At 51.4% G+C, this 23,621-nt stretch overlaps 1 protein-coding gene across 3 annotated transcripts in view; it reads right to left on the bottom strand.

Annotated features, from left to right (window-relative positions):
* The window catches only part of LOC140409341 (heat shock 70 kDa protein 12B-like), a 244,519-nt gene that overhangs the window by 71,796 nt on the left and 149,102 nt on the right, over nt 1-23,621 (bottom strand). For all 3 annotated transcript variants that reach the window (XM_072497755.1, XM_072497757.1, XM_072497756.1), the window contains 3 exons: nt 13,964-14,068; nt 8,277-8,393; nt 6,296-6,467 (listed from right to left, as the gene is read on the bottom strand). In XM_072497755.1, the coding sequence (XP_072353856.1) occupies nt 6,296-6,467; nt 8,277-8,393; nt 13,964-14,068 (394 nt within the window). The remainder of the gene's footprint in view (nt 1-6,295; nt 6,468-8,276; nt 8,394-13,963; nt 14,069-23,621) is intronic.

Here is a 23,621-nt window from a genome sequence, read left to right as displayed (position 1 = left end):
CAGAGTAAAGCTCCCTCTACACTGTCCCCATCAAACACTCCCAGGACAGGTACAGCACGGGGTTAGATACAGAGTAAAGCTCCCTCTACACTGTCCCCATCAAACACTCCCAGGACAGGTACAGCACAGGGTTAGATACAGAGTAAAGCTCCCTCTACACTGTCCCCATCAAACACTCCCAGGACAGGTACAGCACGGGGTTAGATACAGAGTAAAGCTCCCTCGACACTGTCCCCATCAAACACTCCCAGGACAGGTACAGCACGGGGTTAGATACAGAGTAAAGCTCCCTCTACACTGTCCCCATCAAACACTCCCAGGACAGGTACAGCACGGGGTTAGATACAGAGTAAAGCTCCCTCTACACTGTCCCCATCAAACACTCCCAGGACAGGTACAGCACGGGGTTAAATACAGAGTAAAGCTCCCTCTACACTGTCCCCATCAAACACTCCCAGGACAGATACAGCACGGGGTTAGATACAGAGTAAAGCTCCCTCTACACTGTCCCCATCAAACACTCCCAGGACAGGTACAGCACGGGGTTAGATACAGAGTAAAGCTCCCTCTACACTGTCCCCATCAAACACTCCCAGGACAGGTACAGCACGGGGTTAAATACAGAGTAAAGCTCCCTCTACACTGTCCCCATCAAACACTCCCAGGACAGATACAGCACGGGGTTAGATACAGAGTAAAACTCCCTCTACACTGTCCCCATCAAACACTCCCAGGACAGGTACAGCACGGGGTTAGATACAGAGTAAAGCTCCCTCTACACTGTCCCCATCAAACACTCCCAGGACAGGTACAGCACGGGGTTAAATACAGAGTAAAGCTCCCTCTACACTGTCCGCATCAAACACTCCCAGGACTGATACAGCACGGGGTTAGATACAGAGTAAAACTCCCTCTACACTGTCCCCATCAAACACTCCCAGGGCAGGTACAGCACGGGGTTAGATACAGAGTAAAGCTCCCTCTACACTGTCCCATCAAACACTCTCAGGACAGGTACAGCACGGGGTTAGATACAGATTAAAGCTCCCTCTACTGTCCCCATCAAACACTCCCAGGACAGGTACAGCACGGGGTTAGATACAGAGTAAAGCTCCCTCTACACTGTCCCATCAAACACTCTCAGGACAGGTACAGCACGGGGTTAGATACAGATTAAAGCTCCCTCTACTGTCCCCATCAAACACTCCCAGGACAGGTACAGCACGGGGTTAGATACAGGGTAAAGCTCCCTCTACACTCTCCCCATCAAACACTCCCAGGAGAGGTACAGCACGGGGTTAGATACAGAGTAAAGCTCCCTCTACACTGTCCCCATCAAACACTCCCAGGACAGGAACAGCCCGGGGTTCGATGCCTACACAGTCCTGTTGCGGTGATGGTGCTGGAGACTGCCGCAGGTGATAGAGTTGGGAGGCATTTAGGGATATGGGTTGATGAATTGATGGTCTATTGTATGGGCAGTGGCAGCTCATTGAGGGCACAGTGATAGTGAAGAGCACGTTGTCTTTATGGAAGAGTGTGAGGTGTTTATTCCAGAGGAAATAGTGTGGCGTCTTCTCCAGTTCTGTGGTTGTTTTGGGCGACGATGTGTGTTGACGTGATGTGCTGGGGGAACAGGCTGCGTGGGAGAAATATTTCAACAGCCCACCTCCTCGAATCAGGAAGTCCGTTGTTTTAGTTTCCCTGACAACATATCCTGAGGGAAAAAGCCAATCAGTTGACACTTCTAATTTTGGTCCAGGTCTCTCAGGGCAGCCGTTAACCTCTGGCTGACTATTACTGGCACCAATCCGAATTTTTGTTCAGTTAATTTTTAAACAGACGGTGGACTTTGCAGGCCCATCAGCTGTTATTGCTACAGCACTGATTAACGTTATCTTATCGACAATTGGTGGACATTGTCCAAAACAGGCAGCACTTTAATTGGTGGGGTCAATGAAATACCGGATTCCAGGGAACACCACAAAATAAAGAAGCGCTGAGATAACTCTGTAGTCCTGAGGGAGTGCTGCACTGTCAGAGGGTCAGTACTGAGGGAGTGCTGCACTGTCAGAGGGTCAGTACTGAGTGAGTGCCGCACTGTCAGAGAGTCAGTACTGAGGGAGTGCTGCACTGTCAGAGGGTCAGTACTGAGGGAGTGCTGCACTGTCAGAGGGTCAGTACTGAGGGAGTGCTGCACTGTCAGAAGGTATGTACTGAGGGAGTGCTGCACTGTCAGGGGGTCAGTACTGAGTGAGTGCTGCACTGTCAGAGGGTCAGTACTGAGGGAGTGCTGCACTGTCAGAGGGTCAGTACTGAGGGAGTGCTGCACTGTCAGAGGGTCAGTACTGAGTGAGTGCTGCACTGTCAGAGGGTCAGTACTGAGGGAGTGCTGCACTGTCAGAGGGTCAGTACAGAGGGAGTGCTGCGCTGTCAGAGGGTCAGTACTGAGGGAGTGCCGCGCTGTCAGAGGGTCAGTTCTGAGGGAGTGCCGCACTGTCAGAGGGTCAGTTCTGAGGGAGTGCCACACTGTCAGAGAGTCAGTACTGAGGGAGTGCTGCACTGTCGGAGGGTCAGTACTGAGGGTGTGCTGCACTGTCAGAATGTCAGTACTGAGGGAGTGCTGCACTGTCAGAGGGTCAGTACTGAGGGAGTGCTGCACTGTCAGAGGGTCAGTACTGAGGGAGTGCTGCACTGTCAGAGCGTCAGTACTGAGGGAGTGCTGCACTTTCAGAGCGTCAGTACTGAGGGAGTGCCGCACTGTCAGAGGGTCAGTACTGAGGGAGTGCCGCACTGTCAGAGGGTCAGTACTGAGGGAGTGCTGCACTGTCGGAGGGTCAGTACTGAGGGAGTGCTGCACTGTCAGAGGGTCAGTACTGAGTGAGTGCTGCACTGTCAGAGGGTCAGTACTGAGGGAGTGCTGCACTGTCAGAGGGTCAGTACTGAGGGAGTGCCGCACTGTCAGAGGGTCAGTGCTGAGGGAGTGCCGCACTGTCAGAGGGTCAGTACTGAGTGAGTGCTGCGCTGTCAGAGGGTCAGTACTGAGGGAGTGCTGCGCTGTCAGAGGGTCAGTACTGAGGGAGTGCCGCGCTGTCAGAGGGTCAGTTCTGAGGGAGTGCCGCACTGTCAGAGGGTCAGTACTGAGGGAGTGCTGCACTGTCAGAGGGTCAGTTCTGAGGGAGTGCCACACTGTCAGAGAGTCAGTACTGAGGGAGTGCTGCACTGTCGGAGGGTCAGTACTGAGGGTGTGCTGCACTGTCAGAATGTCAGTACTGAGGGAGTGCTGCACTGTCAGGGCGTCAGTACTGAGGGAGTGCCGCACTGTCAGAGGGTCAGTTCTGAGGGAGTGCTGCACTTTCAGAGCGTCAGTACTGAGGGAGTGCTGCACTGTCAGAGGGTCAGTACTGAGGGAGTGCCGCACTGTCAGAGGGTCAGTACTGAGGGAGTGCTGCACTTTCAGAGCGTCAGTACTGAGGGAGTGCTGCACTGTCAGAGGGTCAGTACTGAGGGAGTGCCGCACTGTCAGAGGGTCAGTACTGAGTGAGTGCTGCACTGTCAGAGGGTCAGTACTGAGGGAGTGCCGCACTGTCAGAGGGTCAGTACTGAAGGAGTGCTGCACTGTCAGAGGGTCAGTACTGAGGGAGTGCTGCGCTGTCAGAGGGTCAGTACTGAGGGAGTGCTGCGCTGTCAGAGGGTCAGTACTGAGGGAGTGCCGCGCTGTCAGAGGGTCAGTTCTGAGGGAGTGCCGCACTGTCAGAGGGTCAGTACTGAGGGAGTGCTGCACTGTCAGAGGGTCAGTTCTGAGGGAGTGCCACACTGTCAGAGAGTCAGTACTGAGGGAGTGCTGCACTGTCGGAGGGTCAGTACTGAGGGAGTACTGCACTGTCAGAGGGTCAGTACTGAGAGAGTGCCGCACTGTCAGAGGGTCAGTACTGAGGGCGTGCTGCGCTGTCAGAGGGTCAGTACTGAGGGAGTGCTGCCCTGTCAAAGGGTCAGTACTGAGGGAGTGCTGCACTGGCAGCGGGTCAGTACTGAGGGAGTGCCGCACTGTCAGAGGGTCAGTACTCAGGGAGTGCGGCACTGTCAGAGGGTCAGTACTGAGCGAGTGCCGCACTGTCAGAGGGCCAGTACTGAGGGAATGCTGCACTGTCAGAGGGTCAGTACTGAGGGAGTGCTGCACTGTCAGAGGGTCAGTACTGACGGAGTGCTGCGCTGTCAGAGGGTCAGTACTGAGGGAGTGCTGCGCTGTCAGAGGGTCAGTACTGAGGGAGTGCCGCGCTGTCAGAGGGTCAGTTCTGAGGGAGTGCTGCGCTGTCAGAGGGTCAGTACTGAGGGAGTGCCGCACTGTCAGAGGGTCAGTACTGAGGGAGTGCTGCACTGTCAGGGGGTCAGTTCTGAGGGAGTGCTGCGCTGTCAGAGGGTCAGTTCTGAGGGAGTGCTGCGCTGTCAGAGGGTCAGTACTGAGGGAGTGCTGCGCTGTCAGAGTGTCTGTACTGAGGGAGTGCAGCACTGTCAGAGTGTCAGTACTGAGGGAGTGCTGCGCTGTCAGTGGGTCTGTACTGAGGCAGTGCTGCACTGTCAGGGGGTCAGTTCTGAGGGAGTGCTGCACTGTCAGGGGGTCAGTTCTGAGGGAGTGCTGCGCTGTCAGAGGGTTAGTACTGAGGGAGTGCCGCACTGTCAGAGGGTCAGTTCTGAGGGAGTGCTGCACTGTCAGAGGGTCAGTACTGAGGGAGAGCTGCACTGTCAGAGGGTCAGTACTGAGGGAGTGCTGCCCTGTCAAAGGGTCAGTACTGAGGGAGTGCTGCACTGTCAGCGGGTCAGTACTGAGGGAGGTCCGCACTGTCAGAGGGTCAGTTCTGAGGGAGTGCCGCACTGTCAGAGGGTCAGTTCTGAGGGAGTGCTGCACTGTCAGAGGGTCAGTTCTGAGGGAGCTCCGCATTGTTGGATCTGCCTTAACTTTCACTTCTTTTCTTGAATCCACATTTTAGATCCTTCACTTAACGATGGCTTTGATTCCGCTGCTCTTTGACTGTAAAATATCTGTGCGCTCATATATCGCGCAGTACAGAACAAAGTCAGTTGTGTTTTGTCGGTCAGTCATGATGTAATTGAGCAGCTGGGTGTTGTATTGGATGGTGTCAGGCTCCTTGAGTGTTGTTGGAGCTGCAAGTGTTCCATTACACTCCTGACTTGTGCCTTGTAGATGGTGGACAGGCTTTGGGGGGTCAGGAGGTGAGTTACTCACCGTCGGATTCCTTGCCTTTGACCTGTTCTGGTAGCCACAGTATTAATGTGGCTAGTCCAGCTCAGTTTCTGATCAATAGTAACCCCCAGGATGGTGATTGTGGGGATTCAGCGATGGTAATGCCATTGAATGTCAAGGGGCGGTGGTTAGATCCTCTCTTGTAGGAGATGGTCATTGCCTGGCACTTGTGTGGTGTGAATGTAACTTGCCACTTGTCAGCCCGAGCCTGGATATTGTCCAGGTCTTGCTGCATTTGGACAGGGACTGCTGCATTATCTGAGGAGTCGCGAATGGTGCTGAGCATTGTGCGTCATCCGCAAACATCCCCACTTCTGACCTTATGCTGGAAGGGAGGTCATTGATGAAGCAGCTGAAGAAGGTTGGGCCGAGGACACTCCCCTGAGGAACTCCTGCAGTGATGTCCTGGAGCTGAGATGTTTGACCTCCAACCACCACAACCATCTTCCTTTGTGCCGGGTATGACTCCAACCAGCGGAGAGTTTCCCCCCTGATTCCCATTGACTCCAGTTTAGCGAGGGCTCCTCGATGCCAAACTCGGTCAAAAGCTGCCTTGGTGTGAAGTGCAGTCACTCTCACTGCACCTTGCACTCTCTCTCTCTGTTTACTCTCTCTCCCACTTTATCTCTCTCTGTCTTTCTCTCTGCCTTTTCCTGTCTTCCTGAGTAAGAGGCAAAAAGAGATGAATGGCCTCACATCCTAGGAGTAACTGAAGCGCCTGTCGTGGTGTGGACTATTTACCAATATTTTATTTAGTCCTAGCTAAGCTGGTCATGGAACCTAGTGGGATACATTATGCAATTAATAGGAGGAGCCAGGTCTGTCTGTAGTTTTGCAGGCGGCTCGAATTTGTTTAGTTGTGGGGGGGGGGGGGGGTGTGGAAGTAGTATCCTTTCTTCACAGTTTTACAAATTGGCGATTTCTTTGGGGTTCCTGTCTGGGATCCTGACAAATGTTGGGAGCTCGTCTGGGATCCTAACAAAAGTTGAGGTCTGGCCTGGGATCGTAACGGTACGCAAAACAGTTTCTTACCTTGCCGGAAGCTGGAAATGACAGGATTTTCTGGCCCATACCCATTGGTCACCTCGGTGCTGCTGAGCTCCATCAGCTGATGGAGTCTTAGCTTCCTGCAGTAAATTGATGCGGCCTCCGGTTCCAGAGCAATAAGCAGCTGCTCTGGGTATTCACGTGAGGCCAACTCAGCCTGGGCACAGATAGATAGAGCGTGAGGGAGAGAGAGGAAGATAGGGGGAGAGTGAGAGAGGGACAGAGACAGTGGGAGAGGGAGGGAAGGAGAGACAGGGAGAGAGAGAAAGGAACAGAGGAACAGGCAGAGATAGTAGGAGAGGGAGAAAGTGAGAGCAAGGCACAGAGAGAGAGAGAGAGAAACAGATAAATATAGACAGAGAGGGAGACAGGGCAGAGAAAGACAGAGAGGGCACAGAGAGATAGAGAGTGGCAGCAAGAGAGGGACAGGGAGAGAGAGTGATAGACAGAGCAGAGAGGCAGAGAGAGAAAAACAAGGACATAGGAAGAGCCAGAGCGAGAGAGAGACAGGGACAGTGGAAGAGAGCGAGAGACAGAAGAGAGAGAGACAGATAGGAGGGAGAGAGAGGCAGAGAGACAGAGATGGAAAGGGAGAGATGGTAGAAAGAGAGAGAAAGTGGGAGAAAGAAGGAGGGAGACAGAGAGAGAGGAACACAGAGAAACAAAGACACAGAGAGAAAGAGAAAAAAGATCATGAATCTGGCCACATTGCCATTTCAGTTACTGAGTAGGACAGATACATTAACCAGTAAATAACTGGGTTTCCATGATAAATTCCCAGCTCCATATACTCAAATCTAACCTCTAACCAAATAGACACTACAGCACCACCTCAATGCTAAAGTATATCACTGTAACATAGGAACAGATTCGAGTTGGGTAATAAATGCTGGCATCCCATGGCATAGCCAGCATTACCCATGGCCCATCTGTCTGTCTCTCTCTAGCTCTCTGATTTCACTCTCTCATCATAGACTCATAGAATTTACAGTGCAGAAGGAGGCCATTCGGCCCATCGAGTCTGCACCGGCTCTTGGAAAGAGCACCCTACCCAAGGTCAACACCTCCACCCTATCCCCATCACCCAGTAACCCCACCCAACACTAAGGGCAATTTTGGACACTAAGGGCAATTTATCATGGCCAATCCACCGAACCTGCACATCTTTGGGTTGTGGGGGCGAAGCCCACGCAAACACGGGGAGAATGCGCAAACTACACACGGACAGTGACCCAGAGCCGGGATCGAACCTGGGATCTCGGCGTCTCTGACCTCTCTCAATGGCCTTTCTCTAATATCACTCTTTGTAACTCTCTCTCTCTCGGATCACTTTCTCAAAGGTCTCCCTCTAATATCACTCTTTAGTCATTCCCTCTCTCAATGATCCCTCTCCAATATCACTCTATGATAACTCTCTCTCTAATATAATAATAATAATCTTATTATACAAGTAGGCTCACATTAACACTGCAATGAAGTTACTGTGAAAAGCCCCTAGTCACCACATTCCAGCGCCTGTTCGGGTACACAGAGGGGAAATTCAGAATGTCCAAATTACCAACAGCACGTCTTTCAGGACTTGTGGGAGGAAACCGGAGCACCCGGAGGAAACCCACGTAAGACACGGGGCGACCGTGCAGACTCCACACAGACAGTGACCCAAGCTGGGAATCGAACCTGGGACCCTGGAGCTGTGAAGCAACAGTGCTAACCACTGTGCGACCAGCACTCTTTGATAACGCTCTTTCTCCCTCTGTTATCTCTCTCTCAGTGACCTCTTGCTAATATCGCACTTTGATAACTCACTCTCTCTCTCTTACTTTCTCTCGATCCCTCTCTATTATCACTCTCTCTCTGATAACCTTCTCTGTTATCACTGTCTGATAATGCTCCCTCTCTGTATGCAGCCTCTCTGATCTCTCTCCGTGAATTAATCAATGACTACTGACTTGCTGTCATTCCTCACCTGATATGCAGCCTCCCTCATGAATTGTTTTGCTGGTTGTTTCCATATTGCTGGTACGGTGATTACCCAACGCACATCGTTCGTGTCCAGTGCGATCGAGAATTGATCATTCAGCTCCTGCCAACGTACAAACATAAAACTGCTCCAGAATAGGAAGAGAAAAGTAGCTTCACACAGCAGAAAGAACTAACTTGAATTGGTCTGGATCAAACCCACACTTCCACATATGTGAACTGGGAAAATCAGGTGGGTCGTGAATCCCAAGAAAGGGAATTTGTGGAATGTCTCAGAGATGCTTTTTTTGGAGCAGCTTGTGACAGAGACGACTAAGGAACAGGCAATTCTGGATTTGGTGATGTGTAATAGAACATAGAACAATACAGCGCAGTACAGACCCTTCGGCCCACGATGTTGCACCGAAACAAAAGCCATCTAACCTACACTATGCCATTATCATCCATATGTTTATCCAATAAACTTTTAAATGCCCTCAATGTTGGCGAGTTCACTACTGTAGCAGGTAGGGCATTCCACGGCCTCACTACTCCGTGGATGAGGCAGACTTGATCAGGGAACTTAAGGTGAAGCAACCCTTAGGGAACAGTGACCACAATATGATAGAATTTACCCTGCAGTTTGAGAGGGAGAAGCTGGAGTCAGATGTAACGCTATTACAATTAAATAAGGGTAACTACAAAGACATGAGGGAGGAGCTGGCCAGAGTTGATTGGAGAAGGAGCCCAGCAGGGAAGACAGTGGAACGGCAATGGCAGGAGTTTTGGGGGGTTATTAGGGAGGCACAACAGAAATTCATCCCTCGGAGGAGGAAACATGCTGAGGGGAGGACAAGGCATCCATGGCTGGCGAGGGATGTCAAGGACAGAATAAAGGCTAAAGAAAAAACATACAAAGTCAGAGTTAGGGTTAGGGTTAGGGTGAGGAGAAACCAGAGGATTGGGAAGCCTTTAAAAGCGAGCAGAGGGTAATTAAAAAAGCAATAAGGGGGGAGAAGATGAAGTATGAGTGTAAGCTAGCTAGAAATATAAAAGAAGATAGGAAGAGTTTCTTTCAAAATGTAAAAGGTAAGAGAGAGGCAAAAATAGACATTGGCCCACTGGAAAATGTGGCCGGAGAAGTAATAATAGGAAACAAAGAAATGGCAGACAAACTGAATAGTTATTTTGCATCAGTCTTCATGGTGGAAACCTTCATGGTGCATCTCCACTTCATGGTGGAAGACACCAGTGGGATGCCAGAGCTCCAGGAGAACCAGGGGGCAGAGCTGAGTGCAGTGGCCATCACTAAGGAGAAGGTTCTGGGGAAACTGAAAGGTCTGAAGGTGGATAAGTCACCTGGACCGGATGGACTACACCCCAGGGTCCTAAAAGAGATAGCTGAGGAAATTGTGGAGGCATTGGTGATGATCTTTCGGGAATCACTGGAGGCAGGAAGGGCCCCAGAGGACTGGAAAGTGGCTAATGTAACACCACTGTTTAAGAAGGGAGGGAGGCAGAAGCCGGGAAATTATAGGCCGGTTAGCCTGACTTCGGTCATTGGTAAGATTTTAGAGTCAGATGAGATTGCGAGGTACTTGGAAGTGCATGGCAAAATAGGACTGAGTCAGCACGGATTTGTCAAAGGGAGGTCGTGTCTGACAAATCTGTCAGAGTTCTTTGAGGCGGTAACAAGGAAGTTAGACAAAGGAGAACCAGTGGTCGTGATTTATTTAGAGTTCCAGAAGGCCTTTGACAAGGTGCCGCACAGGAGACTGTTAAATAAGTTAAGAGCCCATGGTGTTAAGGGTAAGATCCTGGCATGGATAGAGGATTGGCTGACTGGCAGAAGGCAGAGAGTGGGGATAAAGGGGTCTTTTTCAGGATGGCAGCCAGTGACTAGTGGTGTGCCTCAGGGGTCTGTGCTGGGACCACAACTTTTTACAATATACATTAATGGTCTGGAAGAAGGAACCGAAGGCACTGTTACTAAGTTTGCAGATGATACAAAGATCTGCAGAGGGACAGGTAGTATTGAGGAAGCAAGGGGGCTGCAGAAGGACTTGGACAAGCTAGGAGAGTGAGCAGTGAAGTGGCAGATGAAACACAATGTGGAAAAGTGTGAGGTTATGCACTTTGGAAGGAGGAATTTAGGCACAGACTATTTTCTAAATGGGGAAATGCTTAGGAAAGCAGAAGCACAAAGGGACTTGGGAATTCTTGTTCACGATTCTCTTACGGTTAATCTGCAGGTTCGTTAGGAATGCAAATGCAATTTTAGCATTCATGTTGTAATGAAAATTGGAAGAATATGTCATTTGAAACATGAAAGTAACACTGAGAATGCCTGGGATTTTAAATGAAAGAGAAAAGTCCCGCGGAGGGTTAAGAGCAGGACAAGCAGTTTGGAATACCGCAAGACAAAGGCAACCCCTTTCCAGGTAAAGAAGCTCGAGTGAATTAGGTTTCGGTCACGCATAAAGTGGCAGTTACAAGACAGCAAGGGAGTTTTAGTTACAATTATATACATATATACTTAAATTTACATTTTTTGTTTACACACATTTTTAGAAGTTAAACTTTTTAGCAAATAATCAAGTGTGTGTAGATGAAGGTAGAGCAGTTGATGTCGTATACATGGATTTTAGTAAGGCGTTTGATAAGGTTCCCCATGGTCGGCTCATGAAGAAAGTAAGGAGGTGTGGGATAGAGGGAAATTTGGTCAATTGGTTAAGTAACTGGCTATCACATAGAAGACAGAGGGTGGTGGTGGATGGAAAGTTTTCAGACTGGAGACCAGTTACCAGCGGTGTACCACGGGGATCAGTGCTGGGTCCTCTGCTATTTGTGATTTTTATCAATGACTTGGAGGAGGCGGCTGAAGGTGGGTCAGTAAAGTTACTGATCATACCAAGATTGGTGGAGTAGTGGATGAGGTGGAGGGCTGTTGTAGGCTGCAAAGAGACATTGATAGGATGCAGAGCTGGGCCGAAAAATGGCAGATGGAGTTTAACCCTGATAAGTGCGAGGTGATTCATTTTGGTAGAAAAAATTTGAATGCGGATTACAGGGTCAACGGCAGGGTTCTGAGGAATGTGGAGGAACAGAGAGATCTTGGGGTTCATGTCCACAGATCTCTGAAGGTTGCCACTCAAGTGGATAGAGCCGTGAAGAAGGCCTATGGTGTGTTAGGGTTTATTAACAAGGGGATTGAGTTTAAGAGCCGCGGGGTTATGCTGCAACTATACATGACCCTGGTGAGACCACATTTGGAGTATTGTGTGCAGTTCTGGTCACCTCATTATAGGAAGGATGTGGAAGCACTGGAAAGGGTGCAAAGGAGATTTACCAGGATGCTGCCTGGTTTGCAGGATAGGTCTTATGAGGAAAGGTTGAGGGAGCTAGGGCTTTTCTCTTTGGAGCGGAGGAGGATGAGAGGCGTCTTAATAGAGGTTTATAAGATGATGAGAGGGATAGATAGAGTGGACGTTCAGAGACTATTTCCTCGGGTGGATGTAGCTGCTACAATGGGGCATAACTATAAGGTTCAGGGTGGGAGATATAGGAGGGATGTCCGAGGTAGGTTCTTTACTCAGAGAGTGGTTAGAGTATGGAATGGACTGCCTGCTGTGATAGTGGAGTCGGACACTTTAGGAACTTTCAAGCGGTTATTGGATAGGCACATGGAGCACACCAGAATGACAGGGAGTGGGATAGCTTGATCTTGGTTTCGGACAATGCTCGGCACAACATCGAGGGCCAAAGGGCCTGTTCTGTGCTGTACTGTTCTATGTTCTAACCAAATTTCTGACCTGTCAAGCAGAACCCAATAGTGCAAAGACTGAAAATCTGTAGGTGAAGGTGGTATCAGACAAAGAAGCGACCTGCCGGCTAGTTTCTGGTGGGGTCATGGAGCAGCGAAAGTAATTTGCTTTCCATAAAATGATGACGCAGCGAAAGAAGGGCTATATAAACCCTGAAAATTCAGCAGCCAGTTCATTCTTCCTGATTGGTGATGGGACGGAGCGCATCTGAAAACCGGGCTACCCAGCAAATCCATCAGCAGAAGACCGAAAGTTAAAGAAGACAGATTGACAAGATAGACTTGAAAGTCTTACAACTGGACCAAAGAAGAAAAGATCTTTTTACCTTTCTGTAAAAGTAGTTTTTATCTTTTTAACTTGAAATTAAAGTTAAGTTTAAATTGATAACCTGAAAGAGTGGTTATGATTATTATTAGAAAGTTTACTTTACTCTACTCAGCAGGCCGGACCCGTGTGTAAGCTACTGAGTTGTAAGTAGACAGAATCTCCTAGGAAGACGTGGATTATACCGGGAGATAACTTGAAATAATAGTTAGACCTGATTGGCATCCAGCTAAGTCTGCCCAGGAGTCAGGGAAAGCAAGGGAATCCCTGGATCACCGTTTAGAATGAAATGAAATGAAAATGAAATGAAATCGCTTATTGTCACGAGTAGGCTTCAGTGAAGTTACTGTGAAAAGCCCCTAGTCGCCACATTCCGGCACCTGTTCGGGGAGGCTGGTACGGGAATTGAACCCACGCTGCTGGCCTGCCTTGGTCTGCAATTTAGCAGTGTGCTAAACAGCCCCGCTGTGTGCTAAAAAGCCCCGCTGTTTAGCACACAGCGCTCTATCGACTATAGGGGGAATAATGACAGCGCTCTATCGACTATAGGGGGAATAATGACAGCGCTCTATCGACTATAGGGGGAATACTGACAGCGCTCTATCGACTATAGGGGGAATAATGACAGCGCTCTATCGACTATAGGGGGAATAATGACAGCGCTCTATCGACTATAGGGGGAATTCTAAGAATAGTGGTGAGGTTTTTACTTCAATGTCAAGAGGGCTAGAATACAAGACCAGGGATGTACTCCTGAGGCTGTATAAGGCTCTGGTCAGACCCCATTTGGAGTATTGTGAGCGGTTTTGGGCCCCGTATCTAAGGCAGGATGTGCCGGCCTTGAAAGGGTCCAGAGGAGGTTCACAAGAATGATCCCTGGAATGAAGAACTTGTCGTATGAGGAACGGTTGAGGACTCTGGGGTCTGTGCTCTTTGGAGGTCATAAGGATGAGAGGGGACCTTATTGAAACTTACAGGATGCTGCGAGGCCTGGATAGAGTGGACGTGGAGAGGATGTTTCCACTTGTCGGAAAAACTAGAAGCAGAGGACACAGCCTCAAACTGAAGGGACGATCCTTTAAAACTGAGATGAGGAGGAATTTCTTCAGCCAGAGGGTGGTGAATCTGTGGAACTCTTTGCCGCAGAAGGCTGTGGAGGCCAATTCACTGAGTGCCTTTCAGACAGAGATAAAGGGGATCAGGGGTTATGGGGAGAAGGCAGGAAAATGGGGATGAGAAAAATATCAGCCATGATTGAATGGCGGAGCAGACTCGATGGGCCGAGGGGCCTAATTCTGCTCCTATGTCTTATGGTCTTATGTCAATCTCTGATCGGGCACAACCTCCCTGACCATATCAACCCCCTCCCCCCGCCCCCCCCCTCCCCCCCCCCCCCCTCCCTGCCTCAGCACTCAGAGCTGGATTGATGGTGTCCTGAGAACCCAGATATCCAATAGTTGGAGAATATTCCCGCCCTGAGCTGGCATTGACAACTAGGCCGGGGTGTTGAGGCCAGAGGTCAGAAGATTGAAGCCTCCAAACTGACCTTCAGTGCATGCTTCCGGAAGTATCTCAGTGCGTGGGAGAACACATCCAGGGCTTTCACACTCTTCCCGTTGACAGCCTTCAGCTCCGTTTCCATGGAGAGGTCCTGGAGAAATAAGAGAATGGATGTAAAATGTCAGCATTGTGGGGCGTTTCCGGAACCAGCGAGGGAGGTGACGGAATGCCTCCAAGTGTACCGGCACGCCAGGCATATCCAGGGCTGGACCAAACTCCAGCACACTGTGATCTCAGGAGCATTTCTGCTTCCCAGAGAGCATTACTGTGATGAACGGTTACTGCCTTATCATCATGTAAGGTGATGTCCCCTTTAAGACCGGGCTTGGAACCCTGGGGACTCCGCCTCTGGCTCCGCCCATCTGTGAGCCAAACATAAAGGGCTGCCTTGTGGGCTGTGCAGCAATCAGCACATGTCTCAGCTCTAACATAGTTCTTAGTCTAATAAAGCCTTCTTTACCGTTTACACTCTAAGCGTCGTTATTGAGGGTACCTCAATAACCACAGCGGGTAGAGAAACAGGCTGTTCAATTCATGCTGGAGTTTACACTCCACTCAACCGCAGAACCAGAATTCCTACAGTGCAGGAGGAGGCCATTCGGCCCATCGTGTTGGCAGCGACCCTCTGAAAGGCCACCCTACCGAGGCCCCACTCCCCCAACATATCCCTGTAACTAAGGGGCAATTTATCACGATCAATCCACCTAACCTGCACATCTTTGGACTGTGGGAGGGAAACCGGAGCACCCGGAGGAAACCCACGCAGACACAGACTCCGCACAGACAGTGGTCCAAGGCCAGAATTGAACCCAGGTCCCTGGCAGTGTGAGGCAGCAGCGTTAACCACTGTGCCACCGTGCCACCCTCAAGCTCCTACCCACCTGTCAAATCTAAATCTACCATCGTAATCCCCTATCTCTCATACGCTTAACGCGCTTTTCCTCCGCTATACTATTCACCCCAACCACTCCCTGTGATCGTGAGCTCTACATTCCCACCACTCTTTGTGTGAAGAACAAAGAACAATTCAGCACAGGAACAGGCCCTTCGGCCCTCCAATCCTGTATCGGTCATGATACCACCCTTGGCCAAAACCCTCAGCACTTCCTAGTGCCGTATCCCTCTATACCCATCCTATCCATGTATTCGTCAAGTTGCCTTTTGAACACCGTTAATGTATCTGCTTCCACAACCTCCCCTGGCAACGCGTTCCAGACACTCACCACCCTCTGTGTAAAAAACCTGCCTCGCACATCTCCTCTAAACTTTGCCCCACGGACCTTAAACCTCTGCCCCCTGGTGACTGACCCCTCCACCCTGGGAAAGAGTGCCTGCCCATCCACTCTATCCATGCCCCTCAATCTTGTAGACCTCTATCAGGTCACCTCTCAGCCTCCGTCGTTCTCATGAAAACAGTCCGAGTCTATACAGCCTCTCCACATAGCTAACGCCCTCCAGACCAGGCAACATCCTGGTAAACCTCCTCTGCACCCTCTCCAAAGCCTCCACATCCTTCTGGTAGTGTGGCGACCAGAATTGTGCGCAATATTCCAAGTGCGGCCTTACCAAGGTTCTGTACAACTGCAGCATGACTTGCCAGTTTTTATACTCAATGTCCCGTCCAATGAAGGCAAGCATTCTGTATGCTTTCTTGACTACCTTGTCCACTTGTGTTGCCACATTCAAAGATCTGTGGACCTGCACACCCAGATCTCTGACTTTCTATATTCCGAAGAGTTTTGCCATTTACTGTATATTTCCCCTCTATGTTAGACCTAACAAAATGCATTACCTCACATTTGTCTGGATTAAACTCCATTTGCCATTTCTCTGCCCATGTCTCCAACCTCCTGTCCTGTCCTGCTGCATCCTCTGACAATCCTCCACACTATCTGCCACTCCATCTACCTTGGTGTCATTCGCCAACTTACAAATCACCGTAATCCCCTATTCTCTTCTCTCTCATATTCCTCTCCGCTATACTATTCAACTCATCCACTCCCTGTGGTTGTGAGTTCTACATTCCCACCACTCTTTGTGTGGAAAGGTTTCTTGGGAATTCTGAATTTGTGGTGCCTGTCATATCGATGGCCAGCACTTAATCCCCCCCCCCACCAGCGGAAACATACTGTACCCACTCAGCAAAACCGCGACCTACGTTGTGTCACCCACTGACCTTGTATTTCCAAAAGGAAGAATTCCAGCCCCTTCATCCTTTCCTGATGGGTATAACCTTTGTAAATCTGGGGCAAAATTCTCCCCCAACGGCGCGATGTCCGCCGACAGCCGCACAAAACGGCGCCAATCAGACGGGCATCGCGCCGGACCAAAGGGGCGGAATGCTCCGGATCTTTGGGGGCCGAGCCCCAACATTGAGGGGCTAGGCCAGCGCCGGAGGGATTTCCGCCCCGCCAGTTGGCGGAAATGGCGTTTGTTGCCCCACCAGCTGGCACGGAAATGCGGCGCATGCGCGGGAGCGGCAGCGGCCGCCGACAGTTTCCCGCGCATGCGCAGTGGGGAGAGTCTCGTCCACCTCCGCCATGGTGGAGTCCGTGGCGGAGGCGGAAGGGAAAGAGTTCCCCCACGGCACAGGCCCGCCCGCGGATCGGTGGGCCCCGATCGCGGGCCAGGCCACCGTGGGGGCACCCCCCGGGGTCAGATCGCCCCGCGCCCCCCCCCAGGACCCCGGAGCCCGCCCGCGCCGCCTGGTCCCGCCGGTAAATACCAGCTTTGATTTACGCCGGCGAGACAGGCAATTTCTGGGCGGGACTTCGGCCCATTCGGGCCGGAGAATTGAGCGGGGGGTCCCGCCAACCGGCGCGGCCTGATTCCCGCCCCCGCCCAATCTCCCGTACCGGAGACTTCGGCGGGGGCGGGGGCGGGATTCACGACGGCCAACGGCCATTCTCCGACCCGACGGGGGGTCGGAGAATGACGCCCCTGATCTTTAATAATGCTATATATTTTCTCGAATATGGCGGACAGAACTGCAAACTTACTCGAGATTCAATACAAGTTGAGCATAATTTCTCAACTTTTCAATTCGATCCCAGTGTCAAAAGCAACCCAGAGTGTTTGCTTTGCTGTTTTAGTGTCTTCTACACAATTTATGTGTCTGTACTCCCACATTCCACTGATTCCTTTTAGATTCTTCATTTCAAAGAAATACATGACTTCCTCATCTTTCTCAGCAGAATATAATACAGCACATTTATCTATGTCGAAATTATTTCCCAATTACATTCCAACTCAAAATTTCCACTTCACATTCTCGATGTTTGTATCAAACACTCCCAGGACAGGTACAGCACGGGGTTAGATACAGAGTAAAGCTCCCTCGACACTGTCCCCACCAAACACTCCCAGGATAGGTACAGCACGGGGTTAGATACAAAGAAAAGCTCCCTATACACTGACCCCATCAAACACTCCCAGGACAGATACAGCACGGGGTTAGATACAGAGTAAAGCTCCCTCGACACTGTCCCCATCAAACACTCCCTGGACAGGTACAGCACGGGGTTAGATACAGAGTAAAGCTCCCTCTACACTGTCCCCATCAAACACTCCCAGGACAGGTACAGCACGGGGATAGATACAGAGTAAAGCTCCCTCTACACTGGCCCCATCAAACACTCCCAGGACAGTTACAGCACGGGGTTAGATACAGAGTAAAGCTCCCTCTACACTGTCCCATCAAACACTCCCTGGACAGGTACAGCACGGGGTTAGATACAGAGTAAAGCTCCCTCTACACTGTCCCCATCAAACACTCCCAGGACAGGTACAGCACGGGGTTAGATACAGAGTAAAGCTCCCTCTACACTGTCCCCATCAAACACTCCCTGGACAGGTACAGCACGGGGTTAGATACAGAGTAAAGCTCCCTCTACACTGTCCCTCCCAAACACTCCCAGGACAGGTACAGCACAGGGTTAGATACAGAGTAAAGCTCCCTCTACACTGTCCCCATTAAACACACCCAGGACAGGTACAGCACAGAGTTAGATACAGAGTAAAGCTCCCTCTACACTGTCCTCATCAAACATTCCCAGCACAGGTACAGCACGGGGTTAGATACAGAGTAAAGCTCCCTCTACGGTATTCACCAAAGAGAAGGAATTGGTAGATGTTGAGTCTGGAGAAGGGGGTGTAGATAGCCTGGGTCACATTGTGATCCAAAAAGACGAGGTGTTGGGTGTCTTAAAAAATATTAAGGTAGATAAGTCCCCAGGGCCTGATGGGATCTACCCCAGGATACTGAAGGAGGCTGGAGAGGAAATTGCTGAGGCCTTGACAGAAATCTTTGGATCCTTGCTGTCTTCAGGGGATATCCCGGAGGACTGGAGAATAGCCAATGTTGTTCCTCTGTTTAAGAAGGGTAGCAAGGATAATCCCGGGAACTACAGGCTGGTGAGCCTTACTTCAGTGGTAGGGAAATTACTGGAGAGAATTCTTCGAGACAGGATCTACTCCCATTTGGAAGCAAATGGACGTATTAGTGAGAGGCAGCACGGTTTTGTGAAGGGGAGGTCGTGTCTCACTAACTTGATAGAGTTTTTCGAGGAGGTCACTAAGATGATTGATGCAGGTAGGGCAGTAGACGTTGTCTATATGGACTTCAGTAAGGCCTTTGACAAGGTCCCTCATGGTAGACTAGTACAAAAGGTGAAGTCACACGGGATCAGGGGTGAGCTGGCAAGGTGGATACAGAACTGGCTAGGCCATAGAAGGCAGAGAGTAGCAATGGAGGGATGCTTTTCTAATTGGAGTGCTGTGACCAGTGGTGTTCCACAGGGATCAGTGCTGGGACCTTTGCTCTTTGTAGTATATATAAATGATTTGGAGGAAAATGTAACTGGTCTGATTCGTAAGTTTGCAGACGACACAAAGGTTGGTGGAATTGCGGATAGCGATGAGGACTGTCGGAGGATACAGCAGGATTTAGATTGTCTGGAGACTTGGGCGGAGAGATGGCAGATGGAGTTTAATCCGGACAAATGTGAGGTAATGCATTTTGGAAGGTCTAATGCAGGTAGGGAATATACAGTGAATGGTCGAACCCTCAAGAGTATTGAAAGTCAAAGAGATCTAGGAGTACAGGTCCACAGGTCATTGAAAGGGGCAACACAGGTGGAGAAGGTAGTCAAGAAGGCATACGGCATGCTTGCCTTCATTGGCTGGGGCATTGAGTACAAGAATTGGGAAGTCATGTTGCAGCTGTATAGAACCTTAGATAGGCCACACTTGGAGTATAGTGTTCAATTCTGGTCGCCACACTACCAGAAGGATGTGGAGGCTTTAGAGAGGGTGCAGAAGAGATTTACCAGAATGTTGCCTGGTATGGAGGGCATTAGCTATGAGGAGCGGTTGAATAAACTCGGTTTGTTCTCACTGGAACGAAGGAGGTTGAGGGGAGACCTGATAGAGGTATACAAAATTATGAGGGGCATAGACAGAGTGGAGAGTCAGAGGCTTTTCCCCAGGGTAGAGGGGTCAATTACTAGGGGGCATAGGTTTAAGGTGAGAGGGGCAAGGTTTAGAGTAGATGTACGAGGCAAGTTTTTTACCCAGAGATAGTGGGTGCATGGAACTCGTTACCGGAGGAGGTAGTGGAAGCAGGGACGATAGGGACATTTAAGGGGCATCTTGACAAATACATGAATAGGATGGGAATAGAGGGATACGGACCCAGGAAGTGTGGAAGATTGTAGTTTAGTCGGGCAGCATGGTCGGCACGGGCTTGGAGGGCCGAAGGTCCTGTTCCTGTGCTGTACATGTCTTTGTTCTTTGTACACTGTCCCCATCAAACACTTCCACGGCAGGTACAGCACGGGCTTAGATACAGAGTAAAGCTCCCTCTACACTGTCCCCAACAAAACTCCCAGGACAGGTACAGCACGGGGTTAGATACAGAGTAAAGCTCCCTCTACACTGTCCCTATCAAACACTCCCAGGACAGGTACAGCACGGGGTTAGATACAGAGAAAAGCTCCCTCTACACTGTCCCCATTAAACACGCCCAGGACAGGTCCAGTACGGGGTTAGATACAGCATAAAGCTCCCTCTACACTGTCCCCATCAAACACTCGCAGGACAGGTACAGCACGGGGTTAGATACAGAGTAAAGCTCCCTCTACACTGTCCCCATCAAACACTTCCAGGACAGGTACAGCACGGGGTTAGATACAGAGTAAAGCTCCCTCTACACTGTCCCTATCAAACACTCCCAGGACAGGTACAGCACGGGGTTAGATACAGAGAAAAGCTCCCTCTACACTGTCCCCATTAAACACTCCCAGGACAGTACAGCACGGGGTTAGATACAGAGTAAAGCTCCGTCTACACTGTCCCCATCAAATACTCCCAGGACAGGTACAGCACAGAGTTAGATACAGAGTAAAGCTCCCTCTATACTGTCCTCATCAAACACTCCCAGCACAAGTACAGCACGGTGTTAGATACAGAGTAAAGCTCCCTCTACACTGTCCCCATCAAACACTCCCAACACAGGTACAGCACGGGGTTAGATACAGAGTAAAACTCCCTCTACACTGTCCCCATTAAACACTCCCTGGACAGGTACAGCACGGGGTTAGATACAGAGTAAAGCTCCCTTCACACTGTCCCCATCAAACACTCCCAGGACAGATACAGCACGGGGTTAGATACAGAGTAAAGCTCCCTCTACACTGTCCCCAACAAAACTCCCAGGACAGGTACAGCACGGGGTTAGATACAGAGTAAAGCTCCCTCTACACTGTCCCTATCAAACACTCCCAGGACAGGTACAGCACGGGGTTAGATACAGAGAAAAGCTCCCTCTACACTGTCCCCATTAAACACGCCCAGGACAGGTCCAGTACGGGGTTAGATACAGCGTAAAGCTCCCTCTACACTGTCCCCATCAAACACTCGCAGGACAGGTACAGCACGGGGTTAGATACAGAGTAAAGCTCCCTCTACACTGTCCCCAACAAAACTCCCAGGACAGGTACAGCACGGGGTTAGATACAGAGTAAAGCTCCCTCTACACTGTCCCTATCAAACACTCCCAGGACAGGTACAGCACGGGGTTAGATACAGAGAAAAGCTCCCTCTACACTGTCCCCATTAAACACGCCCAGGACAGGTCCAGTACGGGGTTAGATACAGCGTAAAGCTCCCTCTACACTGTCCCCATCAAACACTCGCAGGACAGGTACAGCACGGGGTTAGATACAGAGTAAAGCTCCCTCTACACTGTCCCCATCAAACACTCCCAGGACAGGTACAGCACGGGGTTAGATACAGAGTAAAGCTCCCTCTACACTGTCCCCATCAAACACTCCCAGGACAGGTACAGCACAGAGTTAGACACAGAGTAAAGCTCCCTCTATACTGTCCTCATCAACATGCTGCTGGGGGTGTTGTGATCTGTGGGGTTGCCACCAGATTATTTTTGCTGTGTCTCAGCCACGCTCTGTGTCTCTCCCACGCTCTGTGTCTCTCCCACGCTCTGTGTCTCAGCCACGCTCTGTGTCTCTGCCACGCTCTGTGTCTCAGCCACGCTCTGTGTCTCAGCCACGCTCTGTGTCTCTGCCACGTTCTGTGTCTCTGCCACGCTCTGTGTCTCAGCCACGCTCTGTGTCTCTGCCACGCTCTGTGTCTCTGCCACGCTCTGTGTCTCAGCCACGCTCTGCGTCTCAGCCACGCTCTGCGTCTCTGCCACGCTCTGCGTCTCTGCCACGCTCTGTGTCTCTGCCACGCTCTGTGTCTCAGCCACGCTCTGTGTCTCTGCCACGCTCTGTGTCTCTGCCACGCTCTGTGTCTCTGCCACGCTCTGTGTCTCTGCCACGCTCTGTGTCTCTGTCACGCTCTGTGTCTCAGCCACGGTCTGTGTCTCTCCCACGCTCTGTGCCTCTGTCACGCTCTGTGTCTCTCCCACGCTCTGTGTCTCTGTCACGCTCTGTGTCTCTCCCACGCTCTGTGTCTCAGCCACGCTCTGTGTCTCTGTCACGCTCTGTGTCTCTGCCACGCTCTGTGTCTCTGCCACGCTCTCTGTCTCTGCCACGCTCTGTGTCTCACCCGCGCTCTGTGTCTCACCCACGGTCTGTGTCTCTCCCACGCTCTGTGTCTCTGTCACGCTCTGTGTCTCTCCCACGCTCTGTGTCTCAGCCACGCTCTGTGTCTCTCCCACGCTCTGTGTCTCTCCCACGCTCTGTGTCTCTCCCACGCTCTGTGTCTCTCCTACGCTCTGTGTCTCAGCCACGCTCTGTGTCTCTGTCACGCTCTGTGTCTCTGCCACGCTCTGTGTCTCTGCCACGCTCTCTGTCTCTGCCACGCTCTGTGTCTCTCCCACGCTCTGTGTCTCTGCCACGCTCTGTGTCTCTGCCACGCTCTCTGTCTCTGCCACGCTCTGTGTCTCTGTCACGCTCTGTGTCTCAGCCACGCTCTGTGTCTCTCCCACGCTCTGTGTCTCTGTCACGCTCTGTGTCTCTCCCACGCTCTGTGTCTCAGCCACGCTCTGTGTCTCTGTCACGCTCTGTGGCTCTGCCACGCTCTGTGTCTCTGCCACGCTCTGTGTCTCTCCCACGCTCTGCGTCTCTCCCACGCTCTGTGTCTGTGCCACGCTCTGTGTCTCTCCCACGCTCTGTGTCTCTCCCACGCTCTGTGTCTCTCCCGCGCTCTGTGTCTCTGTCGCGCTCTGTGTCTCAGCCGCGCTCTGTGTCTCAGCCGCGCTCTGTGTCTCTCCCACGCTCTGTGTCTCTCCCACGCTCTGTGTCTCTGTCACGCTCTGTGTCTCTGTCACGCTCTGTGTCTCAGCCACGCTCTGTGTCTCTGTCACGCTCTGTGTCTCTCCCACGCTCTGTGTCTCTCCCACGCTCTGTGTCTCTCCCACGCTCTGTGTCTCTCCCACGCTCTGTGTCTCTCCCACGCTCTGTGTCTCTCCCACGCTCTGTGTCTCTCCCACGCTCTGTGTCTCTCCCACGCTCTGTGTCTCTCCCACGCTCTGTGTCTCTCCCACGCTCTGTGTCTCTCCCACGCTCTGTGTCTCTCCCACGCTCTGTGTCTCTCCCACGCTCTGTGTCTCTCCCACGCTCTGTGTCTCTGCCACGCTCTGTGTCTCTCCCACGCTCTGTGTCTCTCCCACGCTCTGTGTCTCTCCCACGCTCTGTGTCTCTGTCACGCTCTGTGTCTCAGCCACGCTCTGTGTCTCAGCCACGCTCTGTGTCTCACCCACGCTCTGTGTCTCTCCCACGCTCTGTGTCTCTCCCACGCTCTGTGTCTCTCCCACGCTCTGTGTCTCTCCCACGCTCTGTGTCTCTCCCACGCTCTGTGCCTCTGTCACGCTCTGTGTCTCAGCCGCGCTCTGTGTCTCAGCCGCGCTCTGTGTCTCTCCCACGCTCTGTGTCTCTCCCACGCTCTGTGTCTCTGTCACGCTCTGTGTCTCTGTCACGCTCTGTGTCTCAGCCACGCTCTGTGTCTCTCCCACGCTCTGTGTCTCTCCCACGCTCTGTGTCTCTGTCACGCTCTGTGTCTCAGCCGCGCTCTGTGTCTCAGCCGCGCTCTGTGTCTCACCCGCGCTCTGTGTCTCTCCCACGCTCTGTGTCTCTGCCACGCTCTGTGTCTCTGTCACGCTCTGTGTCTCAGCCACGCTCTGT

Source organism: Scyliorhinus torazame, chromosome 3 (assembly GCF_047496885.1).
Source record: "Scyliorhinus torazame isolate Kashiwa2021f chromosome 3, sScyTor2.1, whole genome shotgun sequence".
NCBI lineage: Eukaryota > Metazoa > Chordata > Chondrichthyes > Carcharhiniformes > Scyliorhinidae > Scyliorhinus > Scyliorhinus torazame.
The sequence above is the reverse complement of the archived record's forward strand: the minus strand, read 5'-3'. Positions and strand labels throughout refer to the sequence as shown.